Source organism: Aquila chrysaetos, chromosome 4 (assembly GCF_900496995.4).
Source record: "Aquila chrysaetos chrysaetos chromosome 4, bAquChr1.4, whole genome shotgun sequence".
In the NCBI taxonomy this organism is placed as follows: Eukaryota; Metazoa; Chordata; class Aves; order Accipitriformes; family Accipitridae; genus Aquila; species Aquila chrysaetos.
The window spans coordinates 27,384,117-27,404,241 of record NC_044007.1 but is presented as its reverse complement, the minus strand read 5'-3'; the positions used below and the strand labels follow the sequence as shown (position 1 = coordinate 27,404,241).

The 20,125-nt window shown below is 40.3% G+C and overlaps 1 protein-coding gene across 11 annotated transcripts in view; it reads right to left on the bottom strand.

Annotated features, from left to right (window-relative positions):
* RUNX1T1 (RUNX1 partner transcriptional co-repressor 1) overlaps positions 1 to 20,125 on the bottom strand; it is a 117,818-nt gene that overhangs the window by 47,396 nt on the left and 50,297 nt on the right. For all 11 annotated transcript variants that reach the window (XM_041122939.1, XM_030011642.2, XM_030011648.2 and 8 more), the window contains 2 exons: positions 5,187 to 5,324; positions 1,193 to 1,434 (listed from right to left, as the gene is read on the bottom strand). In XM_041122939.1, the coding sequence (XP_040978873.1) occupies positions 1,193 to 1,434; positions 5,187 to 5,324 (380 nt within the window). The remainder of the gene's footprint in view (positions 1 to 1,192; positions 1,435 to 5,186; positions 5,325 to 20,125) is intronic.

Below are 20,125 nucleotides of genomic sequence, written 5' to 3'. Positions count from 1 at the left end.
GGACATTCCTAAGGAAAAGATCCTAATATGCTCCTCAGAGCTCAGATGAAGGTAAAAATCAACTGTAATTAACAGTGGGCAAGCACTTTTGATCTGAAAATCAAGGGCAGGTAGATGCTCTCAAAGCTGTCTTCAGTTTCTTTACTAGTTCCCTTTCCACAGAGAACCATGTGACAAGCAAAACCACATTAAACAGAAATTTTGGATATGGAAGCAAATGGAGAGCAGGACTTACTGAAGTTACACTGCCTACATTAAACTTCCTTTTGACATGGACTCAAACGAATGGGCACCCACTGCTGTCAAGTAGGGTTTTGTGAAGGTACAAGCGGAGGACACCTGAGCCCTAGTACTAAACACTGCTGGCAGTCTTTGCTCCAAATGAAGTCAATGGCAACTGCAGCTGCTCAGAACAGATGTAAATTAGAGCTCCACAACAGCATTTTTCCTGGTACATCTAATTTTTGCTGAAGGAGATACATGGGAGAAAACAATGTCTGGCGGAGAGAGGACTTTACTGGGAATAAAAAGAATCCTGGGCCAGATTCACAACAGTTTGCCTGTAAAATAGCAGCTCAACTTGACAGAAGTAGGTAAGAAAAAGCTGAAATTTTCATTCAGCCATATAATCATGTAAAGATAACCTTGTAAATAAGGGGACTTAAGTAGCAGCAACGCACCATCAGATCCCTCATTGTTGGGTTAAATGAATACTAAGAAAAGGTTTTCCACTGCGTAACTGCAGTCCAAACATATATTCAGCTCATCCTTTTAACCAGTATTCTGTCACTATATATGTAGGGCACTCTCCTTTTCCCAGCCAACTAAACTAGGCAAACCAAACCATATTTTACTACATTATATAATTCAGGGTATGTCTACATTAGGGGTGCTGCAAGTACAGAACGAAATCCCTTTCACGCCATTACAGCGTAATACTGCACTGGCAAAAAGAGTCAGGTCTGTATCTGGTTGGGAATAGCTGCCACTCATGGGAAGCTAGTCAAGTTACTCAGGTTAGCTCCAGCAGCAAGAGCCAGCACTTCATTCTTGCATTTTTGGTATCCTTGAAGTATGATATAAGCAGTGTATGTGACCCACTCTTTCATATAATAACCACGTCAAGCATAAAAGAGGGAACAGGAGAGAAAAATATCACAGTTATTATTATATCATTGTTTTTTTTGCTTACCACAAGTCCTAGCACAAGGGTACGCACTCTCTCCCCAATCTCTGGTGAAATGTCATTGCCAAACTGCTGTAAGGTTGTAAGAAATCTCTTCAGTTTGCTGAGTTGCCTAGCTCCACAAGCTGGCGGTAACTGCTGGTTAGCCAGAGAAGAGGAAGAGGAAGAGGATGGCCCATTGCTAAAGCCATTAGGAGGAGATGGAGCTCCATTTAACGCTGTTGGTGAATGGCTAGTGCCATTGGTTACTGAAAGAAAAAGAGAGAAGGGAGGATAAAACAGAGAGAGGGAGGAAGAGAGAGAGATGGGGGGGAGAAGACAGAGGGGAAAATCCATCAGCTTATGTTTTCTGCGCTTGACCTTAAAATTAATTAAGTTGCACAATCAAAGATAATTAGCCTTTTGACAGAGCAACACTGCAGTTCATATTTATTTCCCAGTAGCTGGTACTGAACGGTGTACGGATTGGAAGTAAAGGCAGCTGCCTCTCACACAGCCCCCTCAAAATGCTCCTGCACCTGAAAAGCATCATTTGAATACCAGCCTTTTGTCAGAGGATTTTCAAAAGAGAGAGAGGGAAACGGAGAAAGAAAGAGCATGAGTGCCATGTATGATTGAAGACAAAAAAAATTGCTCTTTGGGGTAGAAAAAAATGTGCAGACATATTTCACGAAGCCTCAGTTTATCTCTGAATATTTTTACTTGTGTTTTGTACACACAACTGACAGCTGTGTTTATAAAACAGGACTTTCACGTTTTAACCTTACACCACCCAATGAGAAGGTTACTTTTTCCGATACAGATTTCCTAGCTGCTAACATACAGAGCACAGAAAGTTGGTTGTGCAGGTACAAATGGTGCCATGCTCACTGTGGCCTGAAGCCTTGCAGGTAGGGCATGAAGCTAAGACTTCAGAAGACTTCTCAGAGACCACAAGCAAATCACTCAGCTTTCGTGTGCCAATACCATATCTCTAAAAAGGATAAGACAGAATTTCCCTCCTGTTGCAAGGCTGCTGTGAGAATAACTATCTAAAGTACTAAGTGTTCAAAATTTATGGCAACGAGATTCATGCAGACATACTGAAGACAACAACAGTTTTTGGCAGCAATTTCAGTTTGATTCTTATCCACACTCCAGAAGAGAGCAGAGAATCAAACTGAGGACATCCTTTTCCACCCAGGTTACTTGGAACAGCAACAGTCAAACACACTCTGTTGAGGTTGTTTGAGTCTGACTCACCAAAATGACAGCGAATGGCAAGAAAAAGGATGGCTCCCTAGAAATACGAATGTACCAGTGCACTGGCAGGTTTGGGCACGCAGCACGCAACTGCACCCAGCAGCACCCGTGCTGGGCTGGCCATTGCCCTAGACAAATGTGCTGATTTCTTTTGGGGAAGTCACTCAGAACCCATCCCAAAAAACATCAAAAATCAGGAACTTGTCTACAATAAAAAATGCATAGGAGTATTAGCCTAAATTACTTCCTATTTAAAAACATAACCATGGCGAGCTAGCAACTTAAAGAACTTTCAATGTTCCTTAATGACCGGCCTTCTCTGAAGCCAAACATCCCTTTCTCTTTGTCACTTTCTCCATCAGTCATCTTTACTTTTAGACAGCAAATCCTTTTTGAGGGTGGACACCTATTACTACATTTAAATCGTTACAATACTTTTGAAGGAGCCTTTGTCCTAGTGACTGAAGTGCCCTTCTGGAGGTACTAAAGAAAAAGCTATCTGAATGGTTATATAGATTCTCCTTGTTTTATCCTAGTTTGTGGTTGCCTATTCTAGCTGCGTGGGCTGGGGAGAACAATAAGTGGAAAAAGCAGAAACAGAAAGAAGCTGGCCGCAGCAAGTTCAGCTCCACGTGCAGCTCCAAGCCATGCTCTCTGCGCGCTGCAGTACAGTGAGACATCCGAGTAAACAAATACATTGTGATTGCAAGGACCTTGCACAGCCAGAAGTCATCATACCATGAACTTAGTAAATAAGGATTGGGAAAGGTAAGAACATGTCCTGCTCTAGCTTGACACCACCCAACAACTCCATCACTAGTAAGCGGCTGCTCTAGGCAGAGACTCATGGGGCTGATCAAGAAAGAACAGAAGAGCAGAGTTCATTACCTGCAATAGATTAGATACGAGGAGGAGAAAGGCAGGTAACATTTCTCCCACAATAAAAGAAATACAGAAACACTCCCCAAATGCAGCTTCTCTAATTTTGTTTTTCTAAATAGCCCACCCCATACTAATGATTTTATTTCTTTCTTTATAATGTCTGAATTTGCCAAACGGCAAAGATCTACGTCATTTCTAAAACAAAACCATGTTAATAATAAAACAGAATTTAGCATTTAAAATGTATGTCAAGAGTTTTTAATCATCTAAAGCAAAGAAAACAAGCATACTCTTGACCAGAAAGTAAGTATGATCTCCCTGGCCTACAGGCATTCCCACTGTACTAATAATAAATGTAACGGACACTCCAACAGAAGTGACTTGTTTACTGTACAAGCTGGAACCACTAACGCCAAACTCCAAAATCTGACAGAGTAAGAGGTAATAAAAATTAGACTTTTTTAGACTTGCAGTGTTCATATAAATAGTCCCAAAAATCCAGCCATGGTTCATACACCTTCCAAAGTCCTGAACCCAATCAAATAAACAAATATCTAGAAATCTTGTGAGTACACTGAGGATTCTAAGACTGATTAAAGAAGAACATTGTCCTATTCCTTTTATGATTGCCAAAGATTACTCTGAACTGGGCAAAGTGCATCACACTGGAAAGCTTCATCTGTAAGTGCCCCATCCTGCAAAAACCTAGAAACAATTTAACTTTAGACCAGAGCAGCTCCTAGGATGATTCAGGTGCTGGAGTTAAGCAAAACAGACAAATCTTTGCAGGATCAGGGTCACTGGGTTAAATTTGAGTTTGTGCAAATAGCTGGCACAAACCCTCCTCACTGTTTAAGTTCCATGTAAATTGTCAGAACACTGTTCCCTGGGATAAGTAGTACAAAGACCTCCAGCTGGCCTTCTGCATAGAGGTGAATTTTAAATAAGGCATTTAACAGACAGAAAGGGACTGAACAGACAAAGGCAAGACAAATAGAAGATGCTGCCTTCATTCTGTTTAGGCATATGTATTCTACTGTTCTAAAAATGTTTTATTTAAAATGTGAAATGTAAACACATTCTCATGTTTATACTATTACCAGGCAGTATAAGAGAGACCAAAAAATTTGCAGCTAAATCTTGGTACGAGAAATGTGGATCATTTCATGGCTGTGAAAGTAATAGTCCAGACAACATGCCAGATTCAAATCTCAGTTACACTGTTACAAATGCAGAGCAATTCCATCAAGACTAGCAGAGTTTCTTGTGTGTTTACATCAATAAACTGGGACAGAGATGCAGCCCCAAGTGATTTAGAGAAGTAAAGTGGTCACAGACTGGAAATCTCTAGATAAAACAATAAAAGGCCTTCATTTTTAGTTTTACATCAACATTAACTAGACATTATATAGCACTTAAAGCAGAATTCTTCATTCAGTCATAAGTGGGATGAAGATAAGTATTTCCTTTAAGAATTACCCCCACTTTAAAAACATAATCAAACAAAAGACCCTAAGTTTCTATACGAAAGGGAATGGAATCCTTTAAACAACAGAACGGCATAAAAGAGGAGAAGGTGGTTTTCTGTACTTCTCACGGAAGGACTGATCTGAGCAAGTACATGGGAAACCAGCGCTCGCTGTTCTTTGACGCTGCTGCCAAGTTGTCAATGAAATAAAAACGCAACTCTGAGCCAAATGTCTTAATACCTTAAAGTTGCATTATGTTGTGATCTTAGTTTTGCTTAATTACTTTATTATAGTACAACCAAATGCTGCTCCCACCATGTCATGCAGGTTTCCCTTCACAGATTTTGGTTTCTTACATACAGAATAGAATGAATATGGAAGAAAAGGAAGAAAATAAGTCTAATTACACGTTGTGGGCGTGAATGAACTGGTTCTTGGAGCTCCTTGGGTAGTGGGAGGAGGTGGCATGGTTGGAGGCGTCAGCCTGGATTGTGTCTTCACATCCACAGGTGAGTCTGGCATTGTGGAATGCTTCTCAGTGCGATCTGCAACACACACCACAGGAATACACCAGTTTATTTCCCCAAGCACACCCCCTCTGACAAAAACTAAAAAGCTAATGCAAGAAGTGAGCCATTTCAGCATCTGCTGTGAAAGATTACACCTGATTATCTACTTCTGGGTGCTCTTCCCAAATTACATCATCTAAACCTTACTTAAGAAGGTGTAACACAGATGGTAAGACTTCATTTGTAGCAGTGCTGCATTATCTTTTGTTTTTATTTCTAGCATGTGCAGATGCTACCTCCCAAGCACTCCTGGAGCTGCAGTAGTGCCACCTCCCTTCAAGGCTCTCATGTTAGCCAGAAGGAAAAAATAGACGAAGAGACAGGAATGTAATAAATCCCCTTATGACAGCTCTTCCAGAACTAAAACCTGAAGCTCTTTAGTACACGTGAGATATTGGGTGAGATATTGGTTGAAGCCAGCTCTCTTCACGTCTCTTTGTAACACCTGCTGCCCTCTCCATCGCTTCTCTTTGTAATCATGGAGAGATACTTACATTAAATACCGTGAACCTTCTGGATCACTTTACCACCCTGCCCCTGGATATTCTTACATTCACCAGAAAAATAAACACAACATGCCAAAATGGTAAGTCAATCGTCACAAGTACACACCACTGTTTTTAAAAAAGCATCTAAGTTTGCACCTTCACACATTAAGAACAACGTTCAAAACCTGCAAGATAAGTAGAAATATACCTCCACAAGAAAATAAAACAAACAAAGGCAAAACTGGGCAGAAAACCTAACAGTTCTCTTGCAACTGAAGACCTAAAGATGCAAGATATTTGATATAGAAGCTAAAGAAGTATCTTCTTTTTCCAATGTCTTTTTGGACACCTCTATGTTAAAATTTTTAAAAACCCACCCAAACCCTTATGTTTCATTTATCAAGAATGGGCAAATCATGACAACATTTACCAACTGAAAGCAAAATTAAGGCTTCCTTGCTCATGCCAGGAGCTTAGCGAGCCATCTTGAGTAAAGATGAGTAAGATCAAGTTTAGCTTTTAATGGGCATAAGTTAAATTCTTCCATCCCTTCTTTGGGGGACCAGGGTTATCTATTTTATAGACTTTCCTACACAAGTCTTCCTGAGCAACAGTTTGCAACTATTTTGCAAAGCAAGTTAAGTGTCGCTGCTAATGGGTAGGCATGTAAGTCTGTGGTTTTAATTCAAGACAATAGCAAAGTCCATCACGTTCTATAAATTCTGTCACTCCACTTTGCAACGTGCTTTCCTTGTTCTTACTAACAACATAGAGACTTCAACCAAAAGATCACATCTAAAATTTGCCCTGAGAGACACTAAGAGAAATTAAATGCAATGCACACATTTAACAAAGGAAGTGTATGTTTAAAAGAGCCTCAAAACCACTTAATTATCATAAAGTTAAAAAAAAAAAAACTAAAACCAAAACAAAAAAACAACCACAAAAAAACCACTAAAACACAAACACCACACAAAAATTAATGACGCATAATAGATACCAATCTTTAGCTGCCCGAAACTGAGGGAAACTGAGGAAGTATGTCCCAGAGATGCAGTGTGTCAGGTACTGCAGTTATAGAAGCCATCTTCACCCTTTGTAGAAGTGCCTACAGATGATGCTTCAGTTCTCAGGGAAAGCGAGTCATTTTATATAGACTTTAGAGACAAGTTTGGGGACGATGAGCAGTGGAACAACCCCAGAACAGGATGAGAGGAATACAGATACAGTATTATAGGATCTGTAGTGTTGATCTCAGGTTAGTAAACCTCAGCTGTGTAGGTAACAGTATCCAAAATGATTAGCTTAAATATTAAGGCTGTTACACAGACAGGTAAGGTTTGATTTGCAAATCAAGCAACAGTAAATTATTACATGCTGGAAAACAAAAGCAAGTTTTTGAACATATTCTATACAAATTTCCCTTCCATATTGCTATACTAAAACAGTTAAATCTATATCTTCAGTAAGCCATTCATTTAATATAAAGAACTATGAAAACTCATCTTGAAATGTTAATTGCTTCCTTAATAGCCGAATTCATCTTGCACTCACCTCAACCAACCTCAGCAACAAGGGAATAAATAGCTTTCAGCTCATGTTGCAACAGAGGGAAAGAGGCACAGCAGTGAGCCCAAGCCCTCCTAAATAAAGGCAAATATTTCTGCCATGCCAAGAAAGGAGAGAGAAAGGGAGGCTTGCCAGAGCTGGTGGGGAGATAACAGTGGGAACTGCTGGTCCATCTGGTTTTCATTCTGCTAACACTCACATTGAACTGTTAAGGAAGGCAGTCCAGGTACACAGATTTGAAGCATGTGGGAGCGCAGACACAGGCACAGAGGAGATGGAGGTGGGTGGAAGAAAGAGTGAGAGAAATCGAACTCCTCTAGCAGTCTGCTGCTTGCAGCGAGCAGGCACAGCCTGTATCCTCCAATTCAGCTGTGGATAACTAAAAGTGATCCTGAGTCTGTAACCAACCACACAGCTCCCGCTCCCCTCCTTTGCTGCATTTCAAAGTTCAGGTTTGATCAGAAATGTGCTCAGATTGGAAGGGGGAGGCATTCCCCAAAAGCTGGCAATGTTTTGTTACTTAAATTGAACACGGTAGTGGGAAATAGTGTGTTGGTTTTGCACTCCAATTTCAGATTGCCATTCTACCGCGATCCAACTGGTTTTTACTCCCTCGAACAGTGTCTGCCACCTGGTTTGCAGCTCGCTGAAATTATCCACAGACTCCTGTACTTCTCATATCAATCTAATGACACTAGGCTTGATTTTCCTAATTACCTTTCTTTGGACCTCTCAGGGGTAGAAAAACCCCTCTACAGGCCACTTACTTACCTTTGCTTAACGTCTCTTTCCCCCTTGCAAAGCCCTAAACCCCACTCTGCTACTGCGTGGTGGCAGGCAGACATTTATCTCTGGTTGTTCATGAGCTCCCTAGCCCTGCCTTTTGTAAGGAGATACAAGGCTCCTTTCAAGCACACCTCAAAACGCTTCTAACTAGGGTACAAGATTATCTTGTCAGAGCAGAGACTCTCGGGGGGGGGGGGGGGGGGGGGGGGGGGAAGGAAGAGCTCTTGAAGAAGTCCAATGCAAAACGCAAAACTCTTCCACGTGCTTGGAAGACACCACCACACCTTCCAAGAGAACAGCCTTTATATCCCACTTTTCCACCCTCTTTAATAGCAAAACTCCTGCAGGAGCCATTCTGTTCTTACTGCTACTATTTACCTGTTGCTTGCCTCTACAGCTGGTTCCCTAACCTCCGAGGGAGCTATGGGGCTGGGAGCACCTGCCTACAGCGGCTCTGCACTGCACCCACCGCTGTCCCGCCACCCACAGCCCCAGAGAACCTCAGCAGCTCTGGTTTTTAAGAGGTAGATCTCTCATGGGATGGAGTGGTTATGGAGCACAAAGCAGAGCCACCACTGATAAAAGCGTTACTGGTTCTTGTGATCTGAACTCCCAAAGCTTGTAGTGTCTGATACTTAGCCTAGAACTCCAGCTTCTACAAATCATTCTTTATTTTTCTAATTAAAAAAAACCCAAACACACCCAACAACCAACACTTTTTACTCTAATTGTTGAAAAACCGCCTGATGATATGAAAGCTAAAGGCAAAATGGTATTTAAATTGTATTCACGAGCCAAGTTTCCCCTAAACCATGTTATTCCTTGAGGGCTTTTATGTATAAACATTTTTCATACAAACTCTTAGTCTATATTCTGCTGTCCGTACATTCAGAGGTGATGAAGGTTTGGGAGGGGAAGAGAGAATCCCTCAAGAGGAAAAACTGTGGTTTTTACATGTGAAAACCTCTCCGTGTAAGATTTCATTTATATTTGCTCCAGTTTTATAATACAGCAGCATATACATTGAACTTTGCCTGAAATGTGGAAGAACTTTAAGGAAAGCCATGTCTTAAAATTGCTTAATTTCTTGAATTCAAAAACATTTTTATGCTTTCATATCAAACCAAACTCCGCATTTTCAAAGCTAGTTCTGATTTTTTTTTTTCCCCCTGTTGGACTCTGACATTTCAAACAATAATCCTGAATTAGCAGGGACACACCAGAACGTTTCATACAGGCAGTATCCCACAGCATCACCCATTTCAGAGCGCAGACTATGTACACAGAGAGAGTAACTTCTTTCAGGTGCAAAGATTTCTTCCACCGAACCCCTCTAAACAGGGACAGACTTCCACTCCTTAGCCCAGTTCGGATCAAATGGGGCTGAAACCAGGGGTCCTCCAAACTGGAGGGAAAAGGAGACATCTGCAATTCATTCTGCAGTGTTTGCTGCAATCAATTCAGGATGGAGATAAGATGGTGAAATAGTGGTCTAGTCCTAATCCATACACACAACCCTCTGGTGCAGTAGAGACTTAGAATAAATTCAGAAAATATGTTTCAAGTATGCAGAGATCTACTGCATTTGCTTTGGATTATAATTTTTTATTTAAAAAAAAAACAACCAAACCCAAACATTTTGAAATATACATTCCTGAATCTCCTTCACAGCATAGAGTGAAGAACTGTGATTTTACCTCAGAAGTATTTTGCTCCATTTTAAATTAAAGAATGTTGTAAAACCAACTTTAAATTATGATATTTCTTCTGTGGATTTCCTGGTTCATGAAACTATACTGTTCTTGTCATTCATTCAGTTTTTATGGTAGGAGTTATTTTTATCACTATATTTAGCTGTTAGGTGAACACTGATATTTACCGTAAGCACAGCCAGCTTCTAAGACAAACAGGGAAGAGAAAGTAAAATGTGCAGGAGCAGGGGCAAAGAGAGATGTGCATGTATTCAAACTGATTTACTTTACTTCCTGTATCCTAAAAGATTTAGTCCATTTTTAAAACAAGGCGGTCTTTCATATATGGCAACATTTCAGCTCATGTGGCACCCTTCCAAGTCTAACGCATCAAGGAAAGCTGATGTATGGAACAAAATATGGAATATATAAATACTTTACTGATACCATTTCAATAGCCAATTCAATGTCAAGCATTTCTAGGAGTGGTGTGTTTTCAATTTCCTTTTTTAAATGAAAAAAAGTATGGTATAATACGCTGTGGCATTTATTTTACTTTTAGTTAGTGCAAACAGTTCCAGATGTATATTCAGGCATGAAAGATTCTTAAAAGACGTTCTATATTGATTGTACAGTACTTACTACTTCTGTGCCAACATGTTTAAAATAAAAATAAAAACTGCCAAATTAAAAGAGCCCATTGTCTTGTTTCCTTTAAACTCACAGAAAGAACAAACCCTGCATATGACACACGGGATTAGACTGTGCCTCCACCACCCAAATTATATTAATTGAGACCTAAATCTGTGGGATTTGATACTGATTATGGTTACCTAGATGGCACTGGACTAATTTTGATTATTTTGAGAGGGATAGCATGGAATTTGCCAGCAGGTAACTACAGGTTGTGAGTCACAGTAGTGACAAAGTAGGAGACAGAAACCCCCAAGTCCACCTAAGCGGATAAATTACATAGCTCTTTCATCCATAATGCTATCATGCTACAGTCAGTAAAGAACCTTCCCTCCCTCGGATCTGGCCAAGCCACGCAGCACTGTTACGAGGCAGTGTTTGTGGAGACCCACAACTCTGACCCTCAGACCTGCCACTACGCAGAGCAGGACAACATTACAAGGTATCATCTTCCCTGGTTGAAAAGGACTCATTCAAGAATGCATGGTATAAGCCTGATATATATGGTAACGCCTACCCATCCCATACACTGCACACCTGGGGAAACCTGGAAGTCCTAAGATGCAGCCATAAAACACAACATTTGGACGACATCGCTGCAGACCCTCTCCCAGCCAAGCATGCCTGGGACTTGTTTGTGACCGGTCCAGTCTTCATTCCATTCGTCTCTTGACCCTTTTGACTTTTTCTTAATGAATAAACAAGGACCTAAATACAATAGATGTTTTTGTGCTATGAACAGCTGATCGGGCATAATACAGACATAACTTTCTGTCAGCACCAGATGCAGTCATGTTATTGGCCTAGAAAGAAAACATCACCCGGTTTCCAGCTCCCCAGTGGAGAACTTTTACTCCCTAGGTGATCTGCAGAAGGGCAGTATCAGAAAGCAGCTCAGATGGTCAGACTCCATCTTTTGTCACAAAACATTACCCCTGCAAGCTTTATCCACCAGGAATGAGAATGCATGTGGGGCGAGAGATGAACATGCACAGCAAAGTTTTCAGGACGATGTAACATTTCACTGCCCCTAAAGGGGGCATGCCAGGTATGAAGCTCACATACTGAAGATGACCCTTTTGCAAGAGCAGTGTCACAACTTTGCTGCAGTCTCATCTTGGTTCTCCTCTGCTCAGAGAGTTGAACATTTCGTATCACCAGCTATTCTGCAGAATAAATGAAAGCACACTCAGTTTACCCATTTCTTCTCATTCAATATGCAGGAGCTAGAATTTCTGCATCCTGGGAGTTCGCTGAAGTTATCTCAGGCCAAGTTATCAAAGCTTTCTTCAGGTGTGCTAAAAAATAGCCTTGAGAATAATGCAATCTCCACTCTGTCTCCCAAAAGCTGAAAGGGATTTTTGTGCTACTGACGCCCAGTTTTGGTAGGAAGAGTTTGTGGATGATGTAAAGTAGGTGAATGATGGACAATGCTTTGGATCATGTTCTTCATCCATAACGGTACCTTGACTGGTGCTACCGTCATGACAACGAACCAAAAACGCAGAAGCGCTCTCTTTCGTTTCAGTTCTCTAGGGTGAGAGGTTCTGACTGGCAAAAAAGCGTGTCCCACGCTCATGGCTTAGCAGCTGAAGGCCAGATAGTTACACATATTATAAAATAAGCAATGCATGAGTTCAATCTCAGAGTTGAGACAAAAATGTTATGGCTTGGCTTTGCTTGGACATATTATTTTCTCCTGAAAGAAATAAATTTGTCTTACCATATAATTTCATTTTAAAAGGGAAAAAAAGTAGAAAAATAATCTTCTTCCTCTCATTTAACAATCTGACATGTTTTGGCAGTTTCAAAACTGTCATAAATTCACTTTCAGTATTTAATAATTAAAAACTTACTCCTGACAGAATTGCATCTTTTTTTAAATGCCTCTTTTCTCCTTCCCCTTTCCTGGCTTTGCAAATTTTACCATGTAAAATCGCTTGAACATACAAAGGAATGCAGGGAAGAAGAACACATTCTAAATCTAGATCTACTACCACCATAACGGTTTATGAAATACTTTAGCAAGAACAGACAAGCAAAATAAAGGCCAAATTGTGGCAGCTGCCCTAAGTTTCCATAAGCCCCCAGAAAATAAAGTCTACAAGTTCCCTTGTCATGGCTGAATACATACCAGTTGGCCTGCAACGAAGCCGAAGACAATGCGGATTTATTCTAAATATCCCACCAAGCATCATGAAAATGCCTCTATGCATGCATAACTAATGCAGTTAATACGCAAATAGTCCCACAATCAATATCGAAATACTACTTTCCTGTTTGCATTGTTTCCTGGATCTTTTCTACTTTGTTTTGTTGACAAGCTACCAAACCAAGAACTGTGTGTTTTAGGTGGTTGTCTTTCACATCACAGGAACTATTACTGCTATTCCAAAACCAGCTCAGTGAATGTTGAGGCCTGAGTGAAGTGAAGATGAGGTGCCCACTGCCTCCAGCATGAAAAACTGAAGAACAATCAGAGCAACTGCTGGCCAAACCTAGTCCCTGGCCTCCCCTACAAGCTACGGAGGTGACAACCCCTCCATTAGCAATCGCTCCCTTCACTGCTCCTATATTTAGAGGAAACCACCTGGGTGTTTTCGGATGCAGCTTCCCAAAGGCTCCCCAACCAGTAATTCGTCTCCTTTTTGTACCACCTTCTCTGGAAGACCTACCCTTGTCAGGATCACATGTTATTTGACAAACTACAGATGAAGTTAGACTGATATCTAAGAAACTCAAATGGCATCAGCATCAAATTGGTATTATTTGTACGCTCTTACATACACATCTGCACATAGCACATGGTATTATTTGTATGCTTTTACATACACAACCACACATAGCACACATCCTTCCCACCAGAAATAACAACATTTTCTCTCCCAACACCAATTAAAATTTCCAAACTTGCTCTCCAGAAGCATATTTATGTTTTTAATCCAAAGTTTGTATGGTCCTAAATTAACAGTAAGTAGTTTCTTACACACAGCTAAAAGTCTGAAGCAAAATAAATATGACCTCCTTTATTTTTAATGCGCTTACACAAAGTGTAAAGCATAGCTGTACCCATTTTAGAAAAGTCCTAAGAAAGTACTGATACCATTATTCCATTATATTTAACTAGAACTGAAGTCTCCAATACAGACTAGATAAAATAACCTAAAATAACTTATTTAGATTCAGGGCAACTTTAGATATTAAATTACTCTGCCAGCAAAAAAGTTATTATGGCTGTACTTTTAAAAGGCATCGCTTATATTTATAAAACATGCCAGAAGTCCTTTAGGCTCAAAAAATACCAAACATGGGTGTAGGAGGTGATATTTTCCATGGTTATACATCTGAAAAGACGACATAGGGCCTACCGACAAGGTAATGGATATACATCTAGCTTTGCTTGTTTTTAAACAGTGGAATTTGTCACAGACAAGTCAAGATCCTCTAAGGTATGGAGTGGTGTTGGCCAGTCTGGGACAGACTGCTCCTCACCTCGTGGATCAAGCTCCCAAATCCCTGCTCTGTCAGATTGCGCCATTTTACCCATCCAAGAACCCATTTCCTCCCAATGATATTTCAAGCGATAAAAACTTTGCTGTTAGGCCAGATGCGCAGGCCTGGGGAGCAAGACCTTACCCATCAGACAGAAAGCACGGGCAGCCAAACTCCCTCTCCAGCAAGTACCAGTCCAGTCTGAGGAAGGCTGCTAATTTCTGCCATTTAACACAGACAGTTAAAATAGCATGCTAGACTCCCCATATAATCAGTGAAAAGAAGGGTTAGAGCCTCTAATTTATTAATTCCTAAGGCTGCTAAGTCAGTGGGTATAAATATTCCCGTGTAGATCTAGGTCCTTTGCCTCATGAGAACCAGAGGCATTCAGGCTGCTCCAGCAGCATGGCTGGTGTACACGAGATTCGGTGATCCTCAGTTGCCAGGCATACTAACTCCTTGGTTTCTGCTCAGCCAGCGAAGACAGGTGTTAATCCTCCAATGAAAAATGTCTAATGAAACATATTTCCCCCAGAAACCCTCGCTCAGGTGCTGCCACAACCAGCGACAGAAAAGTGAAACTATAGGCTTTTCCCCTCTCTCGGTATTATGCACTGACAATCTCCAAGTAGTGCAATTTATTACCCTAATCAGTACTTCGGCATTTGTGGAAATACACACTTTGGAAGACTATCATTTCACATCATCAGATGATGCCATTAAAGACATCTTGTGTTTACATGACTGACTGTCTAGACAGAGTGTGAGAAAATACTCATTATTAGTTACAAGTCAGCTCCTCCTCGATGCTGCATGTCACACCAACTGTCTTTTATTTTGGGCACTGGATCGCACCTGAAAGCAGCAGTGGGGAGGTAGCAGGGGGAAAGAGAGTCTCAGAAACTTCACACGAAATGAAGAACCTCCATCTCAAATACTTTATTAGATGAGGTCACAGTACTTATTGACAAATAAGCTCACAACCAAAACAAATGTTACCATTAGCAAAAACAAAAGCATATTTCAAATCGTCTGGCCTAATATCTCGCATGCATACTTAAATGTTAATACGAAACGATATAAGCATGTACAGGAAGAGGGAAAGGAAGAAACTTGTGTATGTCATGTAAAACCAGACTAACAAATGTAAAACCAGATTAAACCCCCTTCTGAAGCCAGAGAATTCACACAAATTCACATTGGCACAGAAATCAGGTGATCTCACCCAGGAAGAAAGGTGCTGGGTTAGCCTTGCAAACCCCAACCCCAGAAAAACTCAGCAATATGTGCGTAACTATAGATACTGAAAACAGCTGTAGGTAAACTAATGAGACCACTCACAGGCCATACAACTACATGCAACGTTTCTAGACCGTAAAGCATCACAGCAGTCTTAGTCTTGCACAATAAAACTTAAAACTTCCTTCTTTAAAGTATCTTCCCTTTGTTTTGAATTTTAAATATCAGACCTCAACAACAAAAAAAGTCATACAGCTGAAGCCTGAATTGGAAAAAAAATCAGCAATTATTACAGAATCCACAGAAAATATAAGCAAAATATTAAAAACAATTTCAGGTATCATAGCATTGCCATGCTTGACAGTTGTACAAAATGTGCTTCATCTCATGCCCAGTAGATTCAAATTAAATGTATTCTCTTTTTTTCCGCAACAAATACATACAAAAAGGTTTTTATATCTATAGAACCTCATTTTCATCAAGCCAGCTAAACCCACTACTCCAACACAGCAATTTAATATTGACCTTTGTGGATCAGTGCAGCTTCCACAATCTCCATTTACTTCTACATACGTGCACATATGTGTGCACATGCGTGTATGTGCACGTGCACTTATACACATATTTAATCAAGTTTTACTTACTTGATTTTCTATATAAAAAAACTTACTGTGTGGGATTTTTTTGTTTTTGTTTTTGTTTTTTTTTTACATTCTGCTTCAGAAAATTGTAAGAAATAGTCTTCAATTACACTGAAGGGAGTGTTAAATGGAGGGGAAACTGCAGGGCGAGAAGTCAGACACCAAAGAGAACCCACTCAATGCTACAAGTGCAAGAGAAATATTGACAAAGTAAAGAAGTCTGATGCATTTGAACTCTGAATGTTTGATGTGGATGCACTTAACCCTTAGTGATATGGTAAGTTTTCTTGTACATGAAAAGAATCTTACGAAAAGCAGATTTAACTCTCTCCGTGCTACGGAAACACCCTACATTTGGCTTTGAGTCTACCTGGATATATGCATTTTGCTTCACTGAGAACTGGATTAACCAGAAGAGGAGCCATTTTTTGTGAGAAAGGGAAGAATACTCAACAGGAGGAAAGAAACTCCGCGTCGGGGCAGGGGGTGGTCGAGAGGGCAGCGGGGCCAGCCGCTTCCCATGGGCTGACAAGAGCCCCAGGGTGCACCTTCAGCGATGGCTGGCCACACGCACTGGAGTGTCCGATAAAAGGCTACAGGGCGAGAAACACCGGCCGGCTGGGAGCATGCCGAGGGCTCGGAGAACAGTCGCTGGAAATTTTTCCCGGTGACTGCTGACCACGAGAGGGAGCCGATATTGTGCAGCAGCCCAGGGAAAAACTCCCTTTCCTTGCGGAAAAGTCACAAGAAATGACAAGGTACTCGGAAGGTCAAAGGGAGATGCTTTAAGGAAAGTTCCTTCCAGTATCAAAAGTTAACCTCAGCCGTGCGATATAGGAAGGAAAGCTTATGATACTGTGTATGTGTACATCGTATATACTATTCTGTTTCCACAGCACCAAACACAACAACAAGTATTTCACTCTAGATTTTGACTATAAACTTTTCTTCCTCAAAAGAATAACTAGGCAGTACTGGCTGCAACAGAAGACCACTTTCAGTGCCTCCCACTGTCACCTATCTACCCCAGCCAAACAAGTCAGAGGTTTCCCGTGCCCTCGCCCCACCCCAAACTTACACCTCCCACCACCACCTCATCCTGGTTTGGAGATGGCTTTCTATATGAAATACTCCAAAAGAGGAATTGCAGCAGGCAGCACATCAGACAGCGGCATGCCTATAATCGCACACTATATGCAGTCACAGGAGCCCAGATCGTGCTCGCGCAACTACAGCCATGTGATGATACATGAATTTGAAAATACCCCACCAAATTTAACAACATGTCTTTTTTGCACCAAAATACAGAGAACCAAACAAAAATTGGTATTTTCTTCACATCTATAAGCAGTCAGAGAGCTCAAATGGCAAGCAGGGCAGAAATAAAGAAAAAAAAGTACTAGGACGGCTCACACAGATCTTTATAAACATCCTTCTGGCACCACATATGTTTAAGAAAGCTAAATCCCAACGGCAGAGACAATTCAAAAGCATAGAGAGATAGTGACTGCACTGGGATGTCCTGTGAGGATGTGTTTCGTTATGGTCTTCACTTGGAATAGAAGATGTAAAACACATCAGTAGTTGTCTGGTAGGCTTTGAACTGCTCAGACATGAAGAAATAAAGAACTGCTGAACTGCAACAACTATCCAAGGCAAATTCTGAAATTATGAAAGGAAAATTTAAAAAAGGGAAAATAGGAGTACCTGGATGAAATACTAAACAGTTAACAAGAATAATTGTCCCCAAATGAGTTCCTATCCATTATCTTTTTCGTAATTATTGCAACAGAGCAAGCAGCTTCAGTAACTGTGCATACAAATGACCTATTAGAAACTTAACAGGTCATTTCCAAAGGTGATTATGAGCCCTGACTTACAGAGCTACTGGGTTTTGCACATAATTCTGTTCAATGCCAACAATCTGCACAAAATTAAGATAAAATGTGTTTCCACAAGACTAAGTGGAAATAAACTTCCAGAAACTAAGACCATCGCTTCAGAAGGTATGAGGTGGTGAACACTGATGAATCAAATGCAGTCATTTTCATAACTGAAATGCTCAAAAATCTGCTTTTGCCTCTGCTCTGGTGTCAGGAGAATGGAAAGAAGGAGGCAGTAATTATATGTTAGAGCTCTTACAATGCCACATGCTATAATTAAATGATGATGAGTGTAACAGCAAAAAGTCTAAGGTTAGATAGAAGGGATAAAAAGCATAGTAGGTTATCAGAATGGACATTTACTATAAATCACTATGAACAGCAGAAACGTGTGGGTAGTTAAAGATACCTCAACCAACTCTTTAAAGGAGTTCTTGCAACAAGAGGATGCTCTTCATCACAACGGTCCTTATTGGCCCTGTTTCTTAACAGGTGGCTGTTTGCACTTTCATTGTAAGTGAACATGCAACAGGTTTTGTATTAGAAAAATCAGAAAATTATTCAGAACCAACATTTAAGGACAGCAATAAAGAACAGGAGCATAGACATGCAGCTTCCTCAGTTGCTGAGGTTGTTAAGAAACAGTAGGAGACACAGAAACAGATCCTGGCACTCCCACTGTGAATGGCTTGGGCACGTTGTAAAGAAGTTAAATGAGCAAAACCAGAATAGGTTCACTTAAAATGTGCTGGGGAAAAAAGGTAAAAGCAAGCATACCAAGCTACACTAACCAGAGGAAACAAAAGAAATACCAGATTTCATTCGTATCAAATAGATAAATGAGAAAACAAAACTATAGGAATTTTTGATCTTAATTGAAATTAAACAAAGATTCTGATAACTAACAAATAGCTTGGATATTGGCATAGCTTGGGTTTAAATCTGTCTCAATGGCTGAGAAAGAAATGGATGAGGGGGGACACCAAACTTGGACAAAACCCCCCTGATCCTGGAAACATGTGTGTGATTTTTTACAGGAAGGAATAAAACAGAAAATGGTATTCTGATACTGATTGTTCTTCCCTCACTTTCTCTTCTAGCACAAAAAGAGAGAAAAGAAGAGGTAAAACAAACACTCCAAGGTACTATTACACCATTCAGTCAGGCCTGGGTTCTCAGGAGTCTTTTGACATACCTTCCTTTCTTCCAGCGACCCCAAACCCTGACAAGAATGGGGACAAGAAACTGTATGACCTTGTTGGTTCTGCAGGGAGCCAGCAGACTTCTCATTTATTACTCATCCATGTCTTCTTCTGTTTCTTTTTCTTATTGTTTAAAATAATCTACCTTTCTCTTTTTTTTACCATCTCAAATGTAGACTTTAAACACATGCTCTGCATCATGTTATGTCATACTGGAACAGCTCCTGGAAACACTGAACTTCACTTGTGATTATTTATCTAAAAGCTTTGTTTTCTTTTAAACTGTGTGTATTTCTTTGCACTGTATCTATGGATAGCTAAACTCCCAAGCCTTCAACCTGCCATTTCAAAGAAGCTGATGCAAAAGAGTCCAAGTAGAGTTTACTGTCGGTCTGTAATGAGAGTAAAATTATAAATCTCTGTATTGAAAGCCAGCTGCTTCATTCTTAACTCTGATCCCCCCCCCCCCCTTTTCTTCTGCATTCTAGCTAGCATACAGCTGTAATAAATATGGCTCTTCTCACAAGCCGTGCAGATGTTAACAGTTCTGTAGGACATCAAGAAACATTTCAAGAATCTTGTAAGTGCTGACTAAACTTGCTTGAATTACCCACACTACCTCCTCCACATTCCTATTGAGTAACATTAGCCTTACTGAATATATTAAGAAAAAAAAAAATTAGCATTTAAGCCAAGACATTAATACCTAGGTCTAAACGCACTATCAGTAAACAAGGAATGTTCTTAAGCCATCAGACAACAGATACTCAGATAGTGAACCAAAAGAATTCAATTTATTCTTTGTCAAGATGACTAATGCATTTTTCATTTCTTATCTATGCAACAGTGGCTAAATGACTGTCTGAAAATATATATTTATAAGAGGCACGGCTGGATATATTTGAAAGAATGGATCAGAACTATAGCAAGATCTTTTCTAGTAATCAAGTGGATTAATACTAAATTAGAGTGAAGGAGTTCAAAGTGCTACCTAGTACATTTTTATTGAAGTTATATTAGCATGACAGTCATATGCATTAAAGATTAAGCTAAAGCCTCAAACCACGGTCGGTTCTGGGCAGGAGTAAGAGTC